Source organism: Poecilia reticulata, chromosome 5 (genome assembly GCF_904066995.2).
Source record: "Poecilia reticulata chromosome 5, P_reticulata-male-v2, whole genome shotgun sequence".
Classification (NCBI taxonomy): Eukaryota; Metazoa; Chordata; class Actinopteri; order Cyprinodontiformes; family Poeciliidae; genus Poecilia; species Poecilia reticulata.
The window spans coordinates 18568179-18590645 of NC_088834.1; the positions used below are offsets into that span (position 1 = coordinate 18568179).

Here is a 22467-nt window from a genome sequence, read left to right on the forward strand (position 1 = left end):
CTCGGTAATTTAGCTTCCTCTCTCTTCATCCTCGCCTTCGATTGCTCACATAAAACTCAATATTTGGAAACTTTTGAGGCTCTGACTGTGTTAAATCTGCAGGAGCGGCGACTTCACATGTATGTGGTCTACTGCCAAAACAAACCCAAGTCGGAACATATCGTCTCAGAGTACATCGAGACCTACTTTGAGGTGAGAGCATAACACAAAAGAACTGCTCAATTTATCACCAGACGGACGTTTATCTGATTGAAACAAAGTGTGTGTTTTGCTGCACACTCAAACGTTTTACGTGTTGACAGGATCTCCGGCAGCAGCTGGGTCACAGGCTGCAGCTCAATGATCTCCTGATCAAACCCGTCCAGAGGATCATGAAGTATCAACTTCTGCTAAAGGTGATGAGTTTTCACATGACGTGGTGGTGTGTCTTACACCACTTCCTCCTTTTGTTTTTATTTGAAGTGCACACAGGAGGGAACATAAGTATTGAAAATACATTTTTAAGGAGGTAACAACACGAACTTCACACCAGAGGTCAGTAATAAGTCAAAGTATCCAAAAATAATTTTGGTTTTTTTTTACAGATTAGTCCATAAATCAGGTTTTGTGTAGAACAACAGAAAACCACAGAGAATAAGTTTTGACCACATCAAGGGTACACAGTAAAAATGCCAGTGTTGATTTAACACCCAAAAGTGTCTATATGTCTCCAAGTCAGTTGGTGTTAAATTCAACAATGCAGAGTGTCACATTAACATTTACAACGTTCCTGGTGTTAAAATATATTAAAAGTAACACCAGTGAAGTGTTGATCACAAAACATAATGTGGTGTTAAAAAAGTAAATAATTGACCCACAAGGCGTCAATATCAATCAAATCCAGTGGAAAATATTCAAAGCAATACACAGAAACTTTTCTTAAACCCATTTCAGTATTATAGACCAATGTTAATGTAACAAAAAAATGGGTGTTAATCTTTTAACACTTTCAAAAGTGTTACTTTAACACCTGCTCACTTGGACATATATAGACACTTTTGGGTGTTAATTCAACACTGGCATTTTTACTGTGTAAGGAAGTAAAAAGGCATGGAAAATCAAGATACCTGCTGAAACCTGTCAGTGTTTAGAAACCTGTCAGTATTTAGGAAACAACCCAGAAGTCATTTTGGTCTTCTATAAAAATGTTTCTCATTACCAAGAAATCACAAAAAGTGCATTTCCTGATTGGTGAAAGCAAAGAGCAAGAAATATTCAGGGAGACCTGGATCTAGTTTTATTTATTTTTTACTCCTCTTCTGAAGGAAATGCAAGTTGTAGCTCATGTTGCTGCACAATATCTATGAAAAGTCGATTAAATAATTGATGGTGTCAACTTTGTTTAGCACACATTGTCCAAGACAAATTCTCCCAATGGGGAAAATAAATTATACATTTATGTAATTGGAGGACACACCAAGCTAGACCTGAAATCATTGTTATTGCTCACACCGAGTTTGATGAAGTCGCATTTCACACCTCAAAAAAGTAAACAAAAACATACTAACAGTGACTTTTACTGGTGAGAACGTTGTGGTGTGGGGCTCTGTGTCAACAGTGTATAATTGAAAGGAGAGTTAATGGAGAAATTCACTAAGAACATGAAGATAACTCATCATTTTATAGTTTTTGTTGTTGAGAAGCTCGTTATGTTCCAGAAAAGTTTTGTTTTAAAATCAATTATTTGTTTTTCCAAATAACAACAGTTTGATTCGTTTTTGCTTCATGCTGCTAAAGATTTCCTGGACCTGAAATACAATGACAATACTTAAAAATTTGATTTCAAAATCTAAACATGAATTCCTTCCTCTGTCTCTTTCAGGACTTTTTGAAATATTACAGCAAAGCAGGAAGAGATGTTGAGAAGCTTCAGGTTTGGACTCAGTTTTTGCTTAGCAGAAATGCTTTTTCTTCATTTCATGTTTTGATTCATATTTTTATTCCATGTCGTCCGTCAGAAAGCGGTGGAGGTGACGTGTTTTGTGCCAAAACGCTGCAACGATATGATGAATGTGGGAAGGCTGCAGGGTTTTGAGGTAATTTTTTTATTTTTTATTTTGAAATAATATTTGATGGATTTTGAAAAGTAAGATTTGACGAACTGACTGTGTGTGGGATGTGCTGCTGCTGCTTTAGGGTAAGATTACAGCTCAGGGGAAGCTGCTCCAGCAGGACACTTTCTCAGTCAGTGAGCAGGAAGGCAACCTCGTGTCCAGAGCGCGGGAGAGACGTGTCTTCCTGTTTGAGCAGCTGGTCATCTTCAGTGAGCCGATTGAGAAGAAAAAAGGTTTCCCTTTGCCAGGCTACACCTTCAAAAATAGCATCAAGGTGAAGAAAGAGCTTAATTTGAATGAATCCATGGATGTTTTATCTTCTTCCCATTTAATTTAGCAGCTTTGTGTTTTGTAGGTCAGCTGCTTGGGTGTAGAGAGGCCTCCTCAAGAGGATCTGTGTTGTCTGGTCCTGACTTCCAGGGGGACAGACGGCAGCGTAACCCGCTTCATCATGCATGCTTCGTCTCCAGAAATACAGCAAGCGTGGTACAATGATGTGGTCCAGATTCTGGAGACTCAGAGGAACTTCCTAAATGGTAGCTTAGCTTTGCGTTAGCATACATTTAGGACAGGGGTGCACCGATTGCGGTTTTCTGGCCGATCTTTTAAAAAGCCTAACTTACCGATTCCGATTTTGGCAAATATCATTTTTTTTTGTCTGAAATGTTTCTCAATATATCAAGAAAGATGCTGAATTGGCAACGACGGGGTGACCATCGTTAACTGTAAACCTGCAGACATGACCTGGTCAGTCGGTTTGTCAGTCAATCCTCTCTCATGGGAGAAAAGAAAAGCACAATGGTTGATTTTTTTTTACTGAGGTTGATAACATCGGTGGATAAGATCGGCTTCACATGTAAAAATTGGCCTATCACCAATCTCCCAAAATTAAGGTAATTGGCACAATAAACCTGCTGGCCGATAAATCGGTGCGCCCCTAATTTAGGATTCAGTGATTCAGATTGATGTGACGCATCCTCCTGTCCTCTGCAGCCCTCCAGTCGCCGATAGAGTACCAGCGCAGGGAAAGTACAACCAATAGTTTAGGACGGAGCATGAAGTGTGCAGGTATGCAACCAAGCGACTCGTTGTCACCAATGGATCGGCGTCACCAGCCCTGCCTGCTGTTTTACAACAACTCCCTGCCCTCTCTGCACTCACCACGACTCAGCTCTACGTCACAGGTTATCCTTTCACACAGTTTTATTTGTGCACACTGCTTCATCACCGTCCTCTCCATCTTTACCAGATGTCTCTTTCTGTTTAAGGTCCCAAATGCGTCTGCGGCGGCTCTTCGAGCGGCCCACCCTCCGTTTTCCTCCCAGCAGCAGCTCGGTTTGTCCACAGAGGTGAAACACGATTGTGGCAACTTCAGCACCCTGTCGCCCTGCAGCCATCACTGCTGTAAGGTAGGTCAGTCCTCTGCTGCACAGTTTGCATCCAGCATTGACTGGTTACCACTTTCTAAAAGACAAAAAAAAGGAGAAAAATCACTCAATTTTATTACAACAATGCATTTCAAACCCTTAGATTATACCACATGATTAATACTAAAACCCTTTTTATTTATTGAACAGCTAAATATAAGGATTATGTTAGCAGAGCTGTAATATGTGACTTTTGTCACAATCACTGATGTATAGAGGAAATATTTCTCCTGCTGCCTTTGTTTGGTATCCTGTTTTTTTTTTTTCTTCTCCCTGGATTTATAAATCTGTTCAGCCTAATTTGTTGCCAGAGCCATTCAGCTACTCAGTTTATGGAAAACACAGAGACCTGCTGGTTTTATCTCAGTCGCTAAGACTTCCACCAAGAGCTTGATTGAAGAGTACTTATTAGGCACGCTGATCTGGCCTGAGTCCACAGCCCTGTTGTTGTCCTCTTGGCTCCGGCTTCGTATTTTTGGATCTGCAGTGTTTCAATTGTGCTACAGCTGCAAGAGAGTAGAACAATCTCCCATGTACCTAAAAAAGGTCTGTGCACAGAGAACATGCCTGTCATGGTCTGGTGGAAAAATACCATAATTTGTGGTCTGGTAAATATAGCAACAAGTAAAGCACTTTGGTTAAATTTGGGTTGCAGCTTTTTTTTTTTTTAATGCAGTTTTCAAAAAGACTTAAATTAAGACAACTTCAAATAAATGTTACAAACCTTTTGAATTTCTAAAGAGTCTTATTGTATGTTTACATGAGACTGCTGCCAGGAAATATATTTTTCGGATATTGATTGGGAAAACGTTCCACGTTTAGACAGCAGCATAGACGACAGCGCCGCCAAGACACATTATTTCTGTAGTTGTCATGCCAGGCCACTAGATGGCGCTGCGATTTTAGAATGCCATTGAACACGCATGTGCTTTTGAGCTTTAGCTTCCATCTTGTAGTAAACAGTAAACAATAAACCGTCTCCTATGAACAAAGAGCGAACGTAACACGTGTATTCCTCATCAGAAATAGTGATAAACTGTTCATGTTAAGTAGCGTAACACAGCACAATACTATCCGCCATTGTTTTTCTTTTTATCTGCTCGTGCTTGCGCCGAATATACTATGTAACCTTCCATTGTTTCACACATACGGAGTACTTCACACCTAGATGAGGTGTGTTACAGAAACGTTTCTCTCTGGTTTCATAAAAGTGATGATGTGAGAGACTCCGATCACCCGTGTCGTGTGAAAGAGCGGCTGGATCGCGACAAAAACGTTACGATTCAATTGAAGAGTGACGCCATGTCAAAGGGGTTTCAGCAGCAGTGGTAAATTGTTTTTTTTTGTTTTAATATCTTTCTCGGATAAAACGCCAGAGGAGCTCAGGATATTTACACAAATTAGAAAAATACCGATGATCAAATAGAGCTGGTAGCAGAATGTTGATCACTATTTGTTCATCTAAGTCCTCAAACTAGAGTATTCCATCTTTGGAGTTCACATCCACTCCTTTATATTCAGATTTTGATGTGTTTTCCTCCTGCCTTATTGTTTATTGTTTGTTTGAAAAAAATATGTTAAGGGCTCAAAAGTGCTGGAGACACTTCAGTCACCTGTATTGTGTAAAAGAGCATCTTGATCACAACAAAACTGTTATGGTTTAACTGAATAGTGACTCCATTTCAACTGGGCCTTAGCAGCAGATTGTCCAAGACACATCAGCTAAATACATGAGGGTCTTGGTCCACTGAGATTTTGAAACAGGACTGGCCTAATGCCACGGCTGCAACCTTGTCACGTCCACACCACAGGCTGGCAAACCTCCAAGTAAATCAATGTAATGCTCTTAGCAGACCACCATTACTCTGTTTGCAGCCAAAAAACATCTCACCAAACAGCAGAGATGGACGATATGCAACAAGGCTCATGGCAGAAGAGCCAAGCAGCTTCCGCTTCTTACCAGCAGCGATACTGTCAGGATTGAAGATCCTGGTTGGATGAATAACTAAAGCTGCAGTTCTTCAAGAAGTTGCACCTCCATCTTTCACAGTGAGAACCAAAGAAGGACAAATCATCAGAAGTAACAGACGCAGTTTGCTTAAAACACAGGAAACTGTTAAAGAAACTCATGGAGCAGAAGACACATCTGGAGAAAATAATGAATCAGTTTCACCATCCAAATCTATCACTCCACCTTCTTCAAACACCAACATAGAGCTCCCTCGTGAACCTGTTTTAAGAAGATCTGAAAGACACTGAACTTGTGATGTTTTTTTTTTTAAAAAAAGGTGGAATATTAGTAAAAAAAAAAAAAAGTTAAATATTATGTTTGTCTACATTTACCAGTGGTTGAAGTGTTGATTAAATTTCTATTTTAAATAAGAAGTATTTATTCTTAATGTATAGATTGTTGTACTTTAATAAAAAGGAGGATGTACTGATAAAACTGTTAGTTTTAGCCACTAGGTGTCGGTAATGTCCTTAGTCACACGGTGAAGCGCATGGTGTGTGGCAAAGAGAATTAAAACAGTGTTGGAAAACAGCTTCCCATTCTTTCTCCACTGAAACACAACAGTCTGGTCTTCCCATAGGATGCAGAGACGTGCGTTCACTTCCAAATTGTGCATATAGGCTAGTTGAAAAAACCTCAGTATCACCATGAATGGCTTCACCCTGAAATGAGGTTGTTCAAATTCGCCTTGAATTTGAACAACCAGGCAAAATGCCTGTCGAGACCCTAGGGTTGTCTCAATGCAGTGTGAAGGGGCCTTGAATAATAATTGGGCAGTAAATGCATCCGAATCAGATCCTCTGCCAAACAATAACGATGACTCAAAGAGTCTCTTCATTTTTAATTGGCTGAAATTCAGCCTCTTGGAAAGATATCTACACTCTGAGACTCATATTGGATCCTGGTTCCCTCTGGGCAACATGTAATTAACAAGGCAGACATCTGATTAAAACGGGAACAAACCGGGACCGCAGTGGACATTTTCTTCTCTATCAGATGGACATGGAGCTGATTTCTGACCACATAAACCAGGCCTCACGTAAATTGTTGTGCATTTGCAAAATAGTTTTAGTCAAAAAAAAAAATCCAGTTCTATTTATTAAATAAACCAAATCTTTGAAAACAACATCTCTTACGGGTGTTTTTGTGTTTGTAAATTTTCTCTCAGGGTGTGGGTACCAGCTTCCAGACGATTGCATTTTGTGATGGAGCGTCCTACGCAGTGCATCGTCCGAACAGCTTGGATCAGCTAAAGGAGAGCGAGCAGCACTGACCATCATGAAGGCATGAACTCATTTCACCTGTCTGGAGTCAGAGGTTCCCTCACTGCTGCTCGTCGGATGGCCAGAAAAACCTTATAAAATAATCCATGACTGAATGAGTCTTGAGTTTATGTGCTTATGCCACATATAAACATACACAGTTGATCAAAATGGTAGCAATGACTGAAATTTTGAAAATGTTTCATTTCACTGCAGAGACTTCTTTCATGTTCCTTGATGTTGTACATGTTTAATCTTCTTCTCTCCTGTTTTTCACTGGGTATTTTAATGACGTTAACCTTCATCCCTCTGAAACAACAAATAAAACTCCCGAGTTGCAATCACAGCTCTGTGTCACATATCCGTAACCTGCGGTTTAAGTCTCAGATCAAATCCATATGTGCATTCCCCACAGATTAGCAAATAGTGTGTGTTTTCCGTTCAGTGGACTATTTTTGCCCTCCCATTGTGAGTGTTATCTGGAATAAGCACATTTGGAAACTCTCACAGTGGTGTAATCAAGGCGAAAGAGGAAAAAGGGAACAAAGATTATAATGAGGTGATCATCTGTCACTGTCACTTTGTTAATAGATTGTGTGGGATCATAACAGTATGTTACTGTAAGTTGTGTCCCGATAAAAAAAATGTATAAAACAGAAATGTTGTTCAGGTGTGTTTCTTTTTTTTAATTTTATTTAACTTCCTGCTTTTGCTTCATGTTTAAATTTAAAATGTTTGACATTTTCTGTTTTCTGCAGTCTTTCAGTAATATTTATCTGCTACTATACTACTACAAATTTCAATGTACTAGGATTTTAAGAGGCCAAATCACAGACGCATGATGTTCCCTTTGACTAGGCCATTTCAACACATAAAATGCTTTGTTGGAGGCCATTTAATGGTGGCTCTGGTTGTATGTTTCACCTCAGTCTTAATTTTATTTTGGTCAAATCTGACCAGTTTCTTTGAAAAAGAAAATCTTCTCCACAGCAAGATGCCATCAGTACCATGTTCCCCTGTGGGGATTATGTATTCAGAGTGATATCTTCTTCCACATATTGTGTCCTTTATTCATGGCAAACAGTATGTGAATTTATTTCAACAGTAAATTTTTTTGCTACCCTATTATAGCAACTTTGTAACAAACTTTCTTTCTGAAGAACAGGTTTGTTGCCTGCCTGACCAATGGTTTTCCTGCTGTCTCCAACATGAGTTGTGGATCTCAGCAACTCCTCCAGTCTCGGTGAACGGCCGTGTTTTTGGTAGATCTGCCGTCCTCCTTTTAGTTTTGGTCAGATGAACTGAATGGAGGTGTTACAATATTTGGAGTTTGGGTTTTGGTTTTAATTTGTGTTTTGAGTTCAAAAGTCCTGCTGCACTCGAGTTTATTATTGCTACAAAGATGTTGGTGTATTGTTCTTTCCTTCATGTTCAGTTTGTTCTAATCTTTCTGCATTTGGACTTAGATTAATTTTAGTCTTTTTCTCATTGATCTGTAGTTATTTTTTTTGCTCTCAGTCTACCTCTTTGCTCTCTCCGACAGCTGTTGCTAAATCCCTGATTAAACCACCTGGATTCGGTGCCATTCTCCATTCTTTCCCATGTAAAAACTCAGTGGTTTTCAGTATTCTTTGTTAGTTTTGGTACTGTCTGTGCTCCATGTCTTGCTGTTCATGCCATTTCCCCTTTTGCTTATTAATTATCCTTATTAATTGAAGAACTCTCTTTTTGTTAGTCATACTCTGCGATGCAAACTCCTAACATCTTCCAAGAATTTTGTGAGATGTTAAAAGCTTTGTTTATTGTTTTGTGACCTAATCCTGGTTAAATCGTCTCCACAGCCTTTCCTCTTGTCTCTTCCTTTCATGAAGCTTGCTCACTCATGCTCTCTAACAAACTTTTGAGATCTTCATAGAACTTCATCTATTCAGACTGAATTACACACAGATGGATGCTGATTATTAATTAGTTGACTTCTGAAGACGACTCGTTGCACTGAATTTTATTTACGAGTGTCAGAGGAAAGGGGCCTGAATCCAAAAGCATGGTTTCCGTTTTTCAATTTTTGATTTGAGGAAAAAGACATGAATCATTTTCCTTCCAATACACACTTGTGCTGTACTTTGCGTTGGTGTATTACATAAAATCTCAATCAAATGCATCAAAAGTCATCATGGTAGTGTGGGTCACAATATAAATAAGTTTAAGGGGACTTAGTAGGTTTTTGCAAAGCAGTTTGGTTTGACATTGTTTAAAACACATAGTTTAGCCTTTGTACACTTGTTTTATTTTCACTGATCTCTGAAACAAAAGAAACTCTGTTAATTTCAGAGGTAACATCCAAGGAGGATGACATGGCCATTTCTCCATGAACGGTATGGGGTTTTTGTTTTGTTTTTCTGGTCCCTTCAGAAACCAGATATTCTGCCCTGAATTTGCTGGATGTTTGTATGTTTGCACCGCCCTCTACTGGAGAAAAACGGTATGTGTTTAATTCAAGACTAAGCACCAGCTGCCACATTTTCCAATGCCAAAAACCTTATATCATGAACAAAGTGAAAACCAGTCTATTGAGATGAATAAAAAGGTAAATAATTCATACTTTAGTGTGAAGTAAAACTCAGTTTTTCTGCTGCTTAGATGTTTTTATACTTCACATTAATCTTCACTCATGGCTGTTTTTTGACTACAGCTTTGAAAAACAACCAGTGGCTCTTTCCTCAGAAATGACTTCCTTTCTGCTCAGAGAGCCTGTTTGTCGTCTCCGCTGTTCGTAGCATCCAGTCCCCGAGGCTCTTTGCTCATTTACACTGTTTTAGTGTCAGACCAACACTCACTAATACTCACACTGCCTCTGTACACTCAAAAAAATAACTCTTTGGAATAACATAAAAAAAATGGTAAAGATTACATAATGCTTTATTACAGCATTATGTAATTATGTTACTCCAATTTAAAGCAAATGTGTTGGCTCAACTTAATTTATTAAGGTTATTCCAATTTAAAGCAATTGTGTTGGCTCAACTTAACTTTTGTCATTGATTCAACTCATTTACTTTATTTGGACTCAATGTAATTTAATAGAGCCAGCCCATCTAATTTTACAGTGATCAATCGATCAATCAAATTTTATTTGTATAGCACATTTCAGCAGCAAGGCATTTCAAAGTGCTTTACATAATTAAATAAAAACAGAAATAATCAGTGAGAAAGAGAGAGATTTCTCCATGGAGATTTCTTCCTACCAGTCACAACCTTCACTTTGGTGGGGGCAATGTAATCAATGATATCTGAAAGTTTGCACTGAAAATCATCCACCAACTTATCTACGTCACTATAACTTAAGAGTGAGGAAGAAGAGTAGATTTGATTAAATGTTTCTGCTGTGTTTTCTGTGAAAGCACGTTTTGTGATAGTAGTTTATTGTCCAAGTGGGTTAACGGATAAAGAACTGTCAAAGAAAACAGCAAAATGATCCGACAGGGTGACATCAGTAACAGAGACATTGGAAATATTCACACCCTTACTCATAACCAGGTCCAGTGTGTGTCCCTGAGTGTGTGTTGCTTGTTTGACATGTGTTAAACCAAAACTCTCTAATATATTACAGAGCTTTTTAGCCCCTCGGTCTTGGGGGTTGTCAACATGAATGTTGAAATCACCGACAATTATTAAACAATCGTAATCAATACATATGAGAGATAGAAGCTCATTGAAGTCCGCAAAGAAATTTTCCACATATGTTGGTGTTTTGTATAGAGTTAGTGTCAAAGTTCGTTTGTGGCCTTTTACCTCGATTCCAAGATATTAAGAAGACATAAAATTACCCAAAGAGATTTTATTACAGTTTATGGTATTCTTAAATATTGAAGCCACGCCTCCGCCTTTTTTGTGTTTTCTATTTTCACTTAAAAATTGTACGTAGGAGGTGTTGATTCAATTAGTACGATTGCTTCATTATTGTCATTCAGCCATGTTTCTGTCAGAAATAAAACATCAATATTATGCTCAGTGATGAAATCATTAATTAATAGAGCTTTAGAACAGAGAGATCTGGTATTTAAAAGAGCCAGTTTAAGTGACTCGGAGGCTGAAAGCTCTTCAGTCTGAGGTTCCTTTAGACAGGGGATCAGTCTGAGGTTTGAATTAAGACCACTGTTTTTTGTATTTCTGTTTTTGTAACTGTTCTTGTAGTGATCCGGACAGGTATTGTCCTGCTACGCAATGTTGGGGGGCCAGACACATTCTGGAGGAAGACGGGTGTAAGGATAATATCTGGACCCCGGTCTCAGACCTCAGAAATGCGGAGTGCTGGATCTTCAGGGAGGTCAGAGGCAGGTGGCTTAGATGAAGTGAGAGTTGTGCCGAGGCGAACCTGTTGATCCATACTATCCAGCTGGGACGAGAAAGAGTCCGTCCGTCTTTCTCTCTGACCTGAATTCTCCACCAGCATTTTCAGGCGGCTCAGGTGAAGCCCGACTCTCTTTAGTGGTTCACTTTCTAAGAAACTCTGATCTTGTGAGTGAGTGTAGGAGCAGAGAGGGAGGGGGGAAGGAGAAGGGAGGGTGGAAGGAGAAGGGAGGGGGGAAGGAGGAGGGGAACCAGTCATTCTGTTCACAGCCGATGTTTTATCAGTTTGTATTGGAATAGTTTGTTCTTGATATGCGGAGGGCTCCATCCTAGTCAGACATCCTTGAGCCTGTTCTTCTGAAGCGATGGTCACATTGTTGTTCTTGTTGATAAAATGAAAAATGTTTGCAGTGAGCAGCCTTATTCCGTGTTTGTTAAGATTGCGTCCTCCTCTTCCAAAGAGGTGAAAGTGCTGCCAGTAGATCCAGAGGTTATCGATGAAGGTCACTGAGCTGGCAGAGCAGGTTTTAATCAGCCATTTGTTTATCATAAGCAGCCTGGAATGTTTTTCGTCTCCCCATTGAGGCGATGGAATTGGACCACTGAGAAATAACTTCGTTTTTAATTTTCCCATAGTGTCCAGAAGAATATTAAAGTCCTTTTTCAGAATCTCGGATTTTTGCTTTGCCAGATCGTTGGCTCCAACATGCACAACTAAAGTCTCCATGTTTGGCTGATCAGTGGTTAGAGAGAGCACTTTGCGGGTCAAATCAGATACAGTGTCACCAAGAAAAGAAACCACTCTCGTTTTCTTGGGATTGCAAACATGACTGATTCCATTTACTGCCTCATCTCCAACAATAAGCACTCTTGGCATACCTTTCGTTTTCCTGGTGGTCACTTTGTCCTTCGGAGCTTTGTGCGGTGGATGCGTTGGTTTAGCCTCATTGCTGATGTTTGAAGGTGGGTTTTCACTCAGAGGCTCGTGCTGAAGTGCAGAAAATCTGTTTTTCAGTGGGATTCCCACGGAGTCAGGATGTTTTGAGGCTCGGGCTGGTCGCTTTGTCCTTGGGAGTGGGCTCGGTGTAGTCGTTTTGGTTCCAGCTGCTTGTTTGCTATTCTTTGGCGGAGCAGGTGTTGAGGTTGAAGGTGGGTTTCGGCTCAGAGCCGGCCACGCTGATTCATCCAGGTGAGGGGTTCTCCCCGTTAGTCGTCTCATGGGATCTGCAGTGTGAGACTTTTGTTTTGGCTTGGCTCCCTGAGCGATCCAGGGTGAGCTGTTTGGTGCGGGGTGTACGACCTCTCCGCTGATTTGAGGAAGAGTTGTTTCATATCCACAGGTAGCGTTGATCTCAAAGTTCACCTCCAGCCGTTGAATCTTTGTTTCTAAAAACTGAAGTCGTTGTAGAATACTGCTAATGTCCTTGGGGTCGGACGGGGGCATTTTGCCCTAGTTCAACTTGGAGGTGAAGAAAAGTGAGGTAAAAATAAAAGTGAGAAAATCTCCTGGTCTTTAGGTTTGAAGTAATCCAGTTATGATGTCGATAATGTGAATAAAACCATAAAAATTGTGACTTTAAAAATAATTCACAAGCAAAGTTATCAGTAAGGACGGGAGAGAGCAGGATAAGCTGGTACCTTCACACTACATAATTAAGTTGATCCAACTCATGAAAATTAAGTTAGCTGAACAAACATGCTTCATGCTGAAAGAAAGCTATATAATCATGTGGAAAATCTTTCCATGATTGAATTATGTTAGTTTAAAGACATTTTCTTAAGTGCTATTAAATTAAGTGTTTTAAGACCACACTGAAAGAAGAAAGAACACTCAACAATTAGAAAAAGTACCACATCAACTGTATTTTCAAAATTGTTATCCATTTTCTTTTTACACAGCACAACAAACAGCTGAGTTGAAAGTTTAAATAAACAACAAAAGGTCAGTTTTGTTTTTTCCAGAAAATTAGCATAGAACAAATTAACAACATAAAAAGTCAGTAAATTAGCTCAACTTTGCGAACTGTAACAATTAAAATTTAGTTTTCGACTGCAGTCTTTGGAAAAAAAGACTGCAGTCCCAAGTGCCCAAGTTGTTCATCACTTCCACCCCCCCCCCCCCCCCCCAGGACAATCCCAACATCCTCATTGGCATCGCCAGGCTTTGCACCCTCCGGTCGAAAAACAAAGATCCCACAGACAGTCTCGGCTATGGCCATTTGTGCACCTTGATCAACGTCCTATGGGGACAAGGGTGGTGTGTTGGGGGGGAGAGATTTCACATCTCATTAAATAAGAAAATAACTTTAAAATTGTTTGGCTGACTCACCAACAACTAAGGTCCATCAAGGACTTCTCTGTGTTAATTGTGAGTCCAGTGGTAAGATTTTCCATTTAGAAAAGGTACCATATTTTCTGCACCATAAGGTGCACCTAAAAGCCTTACATTTTCACAAAAATCGTCTTATAATCTGGTGCACCTTGTGGTGTGGAAAATATGGTATATTGTCTCATTATATGGAAATCATGAAGAGAAGGGATGAATCCCAAATAGGCCCCATATTCCGTGGCCTGTTCTCCTCAATTGAAATGAAAGTCTGAGGATCCACCACATAGACTGTCATTACAAACCAGTCGTACTTATGTGCAAGTACAAAGCCCCGACTCTGTACACAAACCAAATATCTTATACATGCAGAAACTGTCTTGTTTTCTGGATGGAGGAAATGCCATGACTATGTGTGATAGTTATTTCCAAAGAGATCAGTACTAAATGTCTTATGTAAAGTTACCTAAGATATTTTTGTCTGCGTATGAAACAGTGCTGTTAGAAAAAAAGGCTCAATAAAACAGGCCAAAGATCTTTTTGTAGAGTTTAAATTCTCATTTTAAACCCACTTAACCAAACTGTAATTATATCGACCTTACTAATTATTCTCCTTTTCTGAAGGAGAAATCTAAAAGCATCTCAAAAGTAAAATTAAAATTTAACATACCCAAGTGAAAAAAGAAGAGTTTTAATGATCTCTTATTTTAAATTTATTAGTAATTCACAGGAAGTCCAATTAACTCCAACTCTAATCACCTCTTTTGTAGACACAAAGATAAATTAACATACCATGTACTCTTTCACCAGCTTCTCTGGATCTTCATCCAGGTATGCACACAGATCTTTGAGGATGTACTCTCGTCTGACTTCAGCAGTGTTTTCCTAAATATGCAGATCAGAAAACAATAAGAACAATCGCAAAAATCCAGCAGTATACTATATGGTCGCACACTTGAAAACTTGGCTACATTCAAAGGAAGCACAACAAAAGTGATCAGTGGCTTGGAGCCTATTTGAAAGATCTTTAAAATTGTTATTCTCCTTTCATTATGCCATGACTAAAATTAAGTTTAACATTTTATTTAAACTTCTAACTGAAGCTGTCGCATAAGGAATATTTATGGCTGAAACAGGGGTGCAGAATAGGGGGATATACTGTGAAATCTGAAAAATCAACTTCTTCTGCCTTCTCCCAGTGCTAGAAACAACCAGTCAGAGGCAGGAGAGTTTTAGTGCTGTCAATCACAATCTCATATTGCTGCTCATCCTTATTCCCCCTTGCTCTGTACTATTCTGTAGCTAGCATAGGTCTGATAGTAGCTCATATCTACTAGACAGAGAGAAACAACACTCCTTACAGTTCCACATCCCCACGCAAATAAAGACAAATAAAAGAGACTTGCCAAATACAAGTATAGCTGAACCGTAGCTTTATAAGCGCTCTAACACTAGATTCAGTCATTTTAGATCTGGCAAAACTTACCATTAGCCACTGAAATCTAAAACTTGATGGCCCTTCACCAGTACTTATGTAGGTGGATAACAGACAGGTGATGTTCTGAAAAAGATCAGATAAATTTACAAATATTAAAATATGCAATTCACTCTGAGCAGAGTTGTATCTGAACATTCAAACTTTTGGCCAAGTCTCTTGAATGCATGATGAATCAATCAATCAATCAAATTTTATTTGTACAGGACATTTCAGCTGCAAGGCATTTCAAAGTGCTTTACATAATTAAAAACAGAGCACAGAGTCATGCAACATTGAATAAAGAGTGAAACTGATAAAAAGTAAAGGTAAAAACATTAAAGACATTAAAACCCTCACTAACCCTAATTTAGCTATAAGTAACTCTAAACAGGTGGGTTTTAAGTTGAGATTTAAAGGCACTCAGTGTTACAGCTGTTCTGAAACTGAATATAACCACTGGGCACATGCAAGCATGTATGTGCAGAACAGTGGTGAATCGAACAGTAGCATAGGCCAAAATGAGCACATAAAAATCAAAACAAAAACCTCAACATTTCAAAATTAAACCAATAAACTTCAAAATTGTTTTTTGAACTACAATTATTTAGGGAAAAACAAGTACAATAACAAACGACATTTTTAGAGCAGATGCATTTAAAAAAAAAAAAAAGAAAGCTCAAGTCTGTTCATGGAGTGATACGAATAATGGACAATTCAGTTTCAGCCAGAAAAAAATACTAGAAATCCATAGCTAGCAGGTATATTTATGTGGACATTGCGACACATTTAAAGCTCTGACAGCAAAGGTTTCTGCAGGTTCCTTCGACTCAAAAACGTTTTATTATTAATAAATTAAGAATCTGTATAATGATAGAAAGCCACAAAAGTGTGTGTATCCAATGTCCACTCTGCATTTACCTACATAGTAACAGTACTGAAATAAAATAAAATAAAAAACATTTAAATAGACTTGTGTTTGGCCCCAGTGTTTAAAATCCACTAAACCTCAGACTTCAGACTATCGCACCAGATGCTGAATTTACATCAGTGCAACTTTTTTCCTGGGAGCTTTAGCAACCTTAGGAGGAGCAAAACTGTGACATGTATGAGGTCCATTTGTGTCTCGACAGCAGCTTTGTGACCCTTACACGGCATATAGTTCTACAGACCGTTTATTTTCCCCACAAAATGCACCAAACATATGGTGCGGCGATAAATTTAAACTTACCAATGATATCACAAAAAGCTAGCTTCCTTAACCTAACCAACTTAATCTACAAAACATAAATAATGTGACATAAGCAAGGAACAAGCAGAAAATGGAGAAAATGGTAGAGAAACGCTAATTAATTGCCAGCTAACCATCGCTTCATGTGATGTTAGCATGAACCACTGATTAGAGTACATCAATTACATAGAAACATGACCGAACATAGATTTTTTTTTTAAGTCTGATGATTTTAATTTCCATCTTTTAATTTGGATTTTTATTTAGCTTTAGACAGATAAAAATAGATTGAATCTTACCTTTTTCAAATTAAGCAGATGCAAACCAGGAATCTTCCCGCTTCTCTTGAAAGAACCATTTGAAGTTTTCCCAGACACAAGACCTCGCGTGATCTCGCTAGCATCTCGCGTGATCTTCCGTAATTTCGCTAGCATCTCGCGTGATCTTCCGTTATCTCGCTAGGATCTCGCGTGATCTTCCGTAGTCTCGCTAGACCCTCTTCGGCGGGAGATTAGTCTAACTAAATTGAATCACGTTGTCTCAACTTGAATAAATTTTATTTACGCTGGGTTGTTGAATTTTATGTTTATTTGACGTCATTTTGTCATATTTGCCTTTGAAACATCAAATAATTCTGTTAAACATCTTTTCTTTTTTTTATAAATGCAATGACCACTTAAATTCAATTGTGTTTTGACACAAGCATGGAACAAGCAGGAAATGGTGCAAATGTTAGAAAAACGCTGATAAATTACCAGCTAACCATCACTTCATGTGATGTTAACACATGTTTGCCACTGACGTGAGTACATCAATTACATAGAAACGTGACTAAACATAGCAACACTGTAGATATGTGCACAATCCTGCCAGAAAAATGTAGTATTCTCAAAACTACAGCTGCAGTATTCCTGGCACGAAAAACTATCATCTCGCGGGGCCGCGTGTGATTTCCCATAATCTCGCGTGATCTGCCGTGATCTCGCTCGTCGCCTCCAGCACAAGATCAGTCTGACTATAATGAATCATGTTATCTCAACATGATTCAATTTCATAAACGTTAAGTTGTTGAATTTCTTGTTTATTCAACAAGATTTTATCACGTTTTTGTTTAAAACATGAAATTATTGTATTAAAAGTACATGATATTCTTTTGTTAATGTAATAACCCCTTAGTTCATTTTTTTGAGTGTATGATTCTGCAAGGCTGTAAACCCAAAATGCTTTTTAAAAAATAGCTATTTGACCATCATAAAAGAACATCACAGTGACACATTAATTGAATGTCCACTAATTAATTTTGCATGATTTTTTAATTTAGAAATGCTTTGCAGAGGTCAGTAACAACTTAATCCAGCAGCAGCAACCAGGTACCAACATTAAATCAGTGGAATATATGGTAAAATCAACTGTAACACACCTTTCCCTACTTCTGAAGAGCACTAAAAGGAGACTTTGAGAGACGGAGTATCGGCCTGATGGTGAAGGAAGAGTCCCAGCAGGATGTGACTCACAGAACTGACTGATGAAGGTCTGATGAGCCTTTACCTCCATGTGAATACTGGGGTCTCCCAGGCCCTGGATGATGGAAGAGGAACAATTTAGAACTGCAGATTTTGGGGATCCTTGAGGTGATTTACTCGCACGCAGCAGCCTTCTGCTTTTCCTGCAGCTCCTGGATCCTCTTCATCTTGTTTTAAGGCCTTTTTAGTCTGTTCAGATGTAAGACAGTTGATTGGTTGGAAGGAAAGCCAGAGTCCCTCTCCTCTGCAGTGGACTTTAAGGGTTCTTGAACTGGGAACAATTAAAGATCACTCTCCCCCAGCAGTCTGCTCCTACCATCATCATCAGCGGTTTCAGTTTCTCCCTTGGTCTGACCATTTGTTTCTCGAACAACACATTCCTTTCCTTGGTTTCTTTTGCCGGGGTTCATGCCTCTCGTGCTCTGGTTGATTGTTCTTGCTCTCCTTTCAGTGTCTCATTTTCATAGCCTTTCCCCTAAACTCTGTCTGACACTTCATACCATTAAGTCAACATCCTTCATTAAACTCTGATCATCTTTAACTGAGGTTACCTGCTTTTTCTGATTATAAACACATTAAACATGATAATTGTTAATAATAAATATCTCCCATAGATCTGTATGTGAAGGATTAAGCCAGTGTAAGAAGAATTATATGTATTGAATACAAAGGTATATCTTTCGGATCACACTTCTCAGAACATCCGACAATAAAACACCCGAAATGATCAGCGATTTTACCCCCAGCAACAGTTTTCATCAAGAGAATACCCCAAACAAATCATCACACAATAATCTTCCCCAAGAATCTATTCAGTTCTTCCCTCTTTACCTGCAGGTGTAAGGTCTGTTTTCCTGAGCTGATGCACAAAATAACCCACTACTTGTAGGACCTAACAGTCCACCCGGATTCACAGATGTCCCTGTGATCACATTGTTATTCAGCAAATTTATCATAAAACACTTGAATAACATATTATATTCTTAAAAGGTTAAATGTCCAAATTTAAACCTGAATCTGACAACAAATAATCATTCATTACATTACACACAGGATTATTTCTTTATCGTTGAAATGATCAGCAAGATGCTGTTTGACAGCATTTCTTCGTTCTTAGGCCAATTACTGTAACATTTCTAATTTTTACAGGCCGTTTTGTAAAATGACTGATTAACTTTCAGTTATTATTTGACTTTATATCCCCCATGGGAGTGAGGTAAACTCCACTTCATTTGACACCAATGAGGTATCAAATGACACCTCATGAAGCAGATCTGTTATCTGCTTAATTTTCATACAGTTTAGGAACTGTATGAAAATTACAGTTCCTAAACTGTATGAAAATTAAGCAGATAGCAGATCTATCTATCTATCTATCTATCTATCTATGGGAGCGCTGTAGAGTACCACTTGAGATTCGCCTGGAATCCAAAAATTTCATGCAGGGCAGAATTTTGGTGAGTTTTTGAGTATATTATTAAGGTCTTCAAAAAGCCACGTAAAGTGGCAGGAAAAATAAATAGAAGAAGAAATCCTTCAAATACAATAGGCCTTCGCAACACTTTAGCTGATCGGGCCTAAAAAGAAGACTGTCTACATGAAACCACATTTATTCCAGAAAACATCCCATTAATCCTCTCTTGAGGTTTTTACAGAACTGCCTCAAAGGCAGATGACAGCAGAGCAAACCAAGCTGCCACAAGTTTTATCTGCCAGTGCAGGGTGGAGAAATTGTCTTTGCAGATTCAGGAAGAACAGACAAACCTTCAGAGAGACCAGGAGAGATCTGAATGCTAATTACGAGTCTGGCACTGCAAACGGTTCTTGAAGTACATGAGGCCGTATTTTATATTTTGGGAGTCAGAGAAGGTCGAAGGGTGGCGAAACTTGTTGTACATATTCTCGTTGTAGGTCTGGTTGGCCAGTGGTTGATGGACTTTGGGTTGGTGATTGATGGTGATGTCTTCGCAGGAGCCAATATAGAGAGATCCAAGACCGTCGATGAAAAACTCTAAAAATATATATACATAAGAAAAGAGAACTCAGAATATCAAAAAAATTAATCACTTTGACTTTTCAAGCCAAAAAGATGTCAAATATATCTGCTATTATAGAAAAGATAATGTAGTTCACTTTAATCTCTACAAAATTACAGTGAACCCTACTTTTAGTCAGCATTGTGTCTTCAGATGTCATTTAAATGATTCAGAAATGCATAAAAGCCACATGCTTTGCTGATTCAATAAGACATCTGACCTCAGTGCTTTTACTGTACTCACCAATGTGAGCTACTCTGTTGAGGAGGGGGTCAAAGCCGACCTGCCGGAGTTTATCCGTGTGAGCCATGAAGAAGTTAGTGACCCCATCCGTCACAACGCAGTGAGGAAATTCCTCAATTACGTGATGAAATCCTCTTCTGATGTGCAAGCAGTCTCCGTCTTCCTTTCCTGGCTCGATGGAGATGGTTTGTCTGAAGGTCCCACCACCTACTACACCCCCAACCTACAAAGACACAAGAATGGAAAACATGGAGTCAAATCTCTGAGATAAAACTTTATAGACTCATTTTGAGCAACGATTTATCTTCCAGGGCACCAACCAGATCCAGAGTGGTCCTCTCTAAAACATCTACAAACTTCTCCAGCTTGGTATTGGGCGAGAAGAAGAAGTCATCGTCCACCCAAAGCACATATTTGGTCGTGACCTGGGAAATGGCCAGGTTTCGTCCAGCAAACCAACCCTACGACACAAGAGGTTTGAGCTTTACAGTCTCAGAGAGAATTAGCTGCAACAGCAGAGAAAGACCAGCCTGCTTACCTTCCCAAAAGGCATGATGTACTGCTCTATGTAAGGCCCAGAAATTGTTTTAGGGTTGTCGCTATCATCAGCAATTACTATCGTGACTGTGGGATAGTATTTTCTGATGCTGTCAATAAGGTTTTGAAGCTTTTCATAACGCAGGAAGGTCTTTGTCACTATGGTAACAATCTTGCTGACGTTGTACTCTGCAGAGGACAGACAGATTTTATGTTAAACACTCTTCCTGCAGAAACCACTGGTTTGGTTGTGACAGATAAAAAGATGATGCTACTGTACCTTCCTTAGGTCCAGTGTCGTAAAGTTTTGGAGTTACTCCATGACGGATCTTGATGGTGAAGGCAGCTTGATGACCTTCTGTCTTAAACTCCACTAAGGGAAACAACAAAAATGTAATCCATCCATCCATCCATCCATCCATCCATTTTCTTCCGCTTATCCGGGGTCGAGTCGCGGGGCAGCAGCTTCAGAAGGGAGGCCCAGACTTCCCTCTCCCCAGCCACTTCTTCCAGCTCCTCCGGGGGATTCCCAAGGTGTTCCCAGGCCAGCCGAGAGACATAGTCCCTCCAGCATGTCCTGGGTCTTCCCCGAGGCCTCCTCCCGGTGGAACGTGCCCGGAACACCTCACCAGGGAGGCGTCCAGAAGGCATCCTTACCAGATGCCCGAGCCACCTCAATTGGCTCCTCTCGACGTGGAGGAGCAGTGGCTCTACTTTGAGTCCCTCCCGGATGACCGAGCTTCTCACCCTATCTCTAAGGGAGAGCCCAGCCACCCTGCGGAGGAAACCCATTTCGGCCGCTTGTACCCGTGATCTCATTCTTTTGGTCATGACCCAAAGCTCATGACCATAGATGAGGGTGGGAACGTAGATCGACCGGTAAATCGAGAGCTTCGCTTTTTGGCTCAGCTCTCTCTTCACCACGACGGACCGGTACAGCGCCCGCTTCAAGGTAGACGCTGCCCCAATCCGCCTGTCGATCTCCCGCTCCCTTCTTCCCTCATTCGTGAACAAGATCCCCAGATACTTAAACCCCTTCACTTGGGGCAGGACGACCCCCCTGACCCGGAGAAGACGGTCGAACGCCTTCTCCAAGTCCACAAAACACATGTAGACTGGTTGGGCGAACTCCCATGCACCCTCCAGGACCCCGCTGAGGGTGTAGAGCTGGTCCAGTGTTCCACGACCAGGACGAAAACCACACTGCTCTTCCTGAATCTGAGGTTCGACTATTCGACGGACCCTCCTCTCCAGGACCCCTGAATAGACCTTACCAGGGAGGCTTAAGAGTGTGACCCCCTGTAATTAGAGCACACCCTCCGGACCCCTTTTTAAACAAGTAATTCGTTTTCTCTCTATTTTGGAAAATAATGACACCTCTAAATGCAGTGCTAATTAAAAAGTTCACATCCACTCACTATGGACTGGTACATTTTCCTTTGTGCTTTTAGAGATGCATTTGAACAGTATGAAATATTTAAAAACAAGTGTTTGAATTTTGTTTAACTCTCTCTTACCAATATTGAACACCCTAGCTCTAGCCCTTACTGGCAGAAAGTGCATTCAGCTGATCAGACACTCAGGCTGCTGTATCTTCACAAACTGTAAGTTATGAACAAGTACCAGAGAGTAATGGAAAATATATTCTTCAGACAATCGTAATTGACTGGTTATGTCAACGTATGGACTAACCAACCATCTTGTTGGTTGGTTAGTCCCACCAACAACACTGTACATAACCAGAGTTTGGATCGAGTTCTAAAATAATAGGTACTCCATAGTTTATAAAAGTAATGATCTAAAAAGTATAAAGCTAAATGTTGGTCTAAAGCAGAGGTTCCTAAACTGTGCGGCGCGCCCCCTGGGGGCGGAGGGGGGCGCCGTGCCATTGCAGGGGGAGCGAGGGAAGCGGTATGGATGAATGGAAAAAAAACAAAACAACAATGAACGCTGT

At 39.8% G+C, this 22467-nt stretch overlaps 2 protein-coding genes and 1 long non-coding RNA gene across 5 annotated transcripts in view; 1 reads left to right on the forward strand and 2 right to left on the reverse strand.

Moving 5' to 3' along the window:
• arhgef25b (Rho guanine nucleotide exchange factor (GEF) 25b) overlaps positions 1–7457 on the forward strand; it is a 31309-nt gene extending 23852 nt beyond the window's left edge. For both annotated transcript variants that reach the window (XM_081607216.1, XM_008409914.3), the window contains 9 exons: positions 103–192; positions 303–395; positions 1862–1912; positions 1998–2075; positions 2176–2367; positions 2449–2629; positions 3087–3277; positions 3362–3502; positions 6700–7457. In XM_081607216.1, the coding sequence (XP_081463342.1) occupies positions 103–192; positions 303–395; positions 1862–1912; positions 1998–2075; positions 2176–2367; positions 2449–2629; positions 3087–3277; positions 3362–3502; positions 6700–6804 (1122 nt within the window). In that variant the 3' untranslated portion in view covers positions 6805–7457. The remainder of the gene's footprint in view (positions 1–102; positions 193–302; positions 396–1861; positions 1913–1997; positions 2076–2175; positions 2368–2448; positions 2630–3086; positions 3278–3361; positions 3503–6699) is intronic.
• Positions 3419–16562, reverse strand: LOC145551710 (uncharacterized). Its single transcript, XR_014087601.1, has 4 exons — positions 16474–16562; positions 14956–15030; positions 14262–14354; positions 3419–3557 (listed from the first exon to the last, which is right to left on the reverse strand). It is a non-coding gene; the product is annotated as an uncharacterized LOC145551710 (long non-coding RNA).
• A 2688-nt stretch (positions 16563–19250) lies between these two features.
• The window catches only part of LOC145551712 (beta-1,4 N-acetylgalactosaminyltransferase 1-like), a 59139-nt gene continuing 55922 nt past the window's right edge, over positions 19251–22467 (reverse strand). The window contains exons 3-7 of one of the 2 annotated variants that reach the window (XM_081607222.1): positions 20794–20886; positions 20515–20702; positions 20297–20437; positions 19977–20199; positions 19251–19708 (exon numbers count right to left, since the gene is read on the reverse strand). In XM_081607222.1, coding sequence (XP_081463348.1) covers positions 19491–19708; positions 19977–20199; positions 20297–20437; positions 20515–20702; positions 20794–20886 — 863 coding nt within the window. In that variant the 3' untranslated portion in view covers positions 19251–19490. The remainder of the gene's footprint in view (positions 19709–19976; positions 20200–20296; positions 20438–20514; positions 20703–20793; positions 20887–22467) is intronic. The other variant, XM_081607221.1, reaches the window with a different exon arrangement.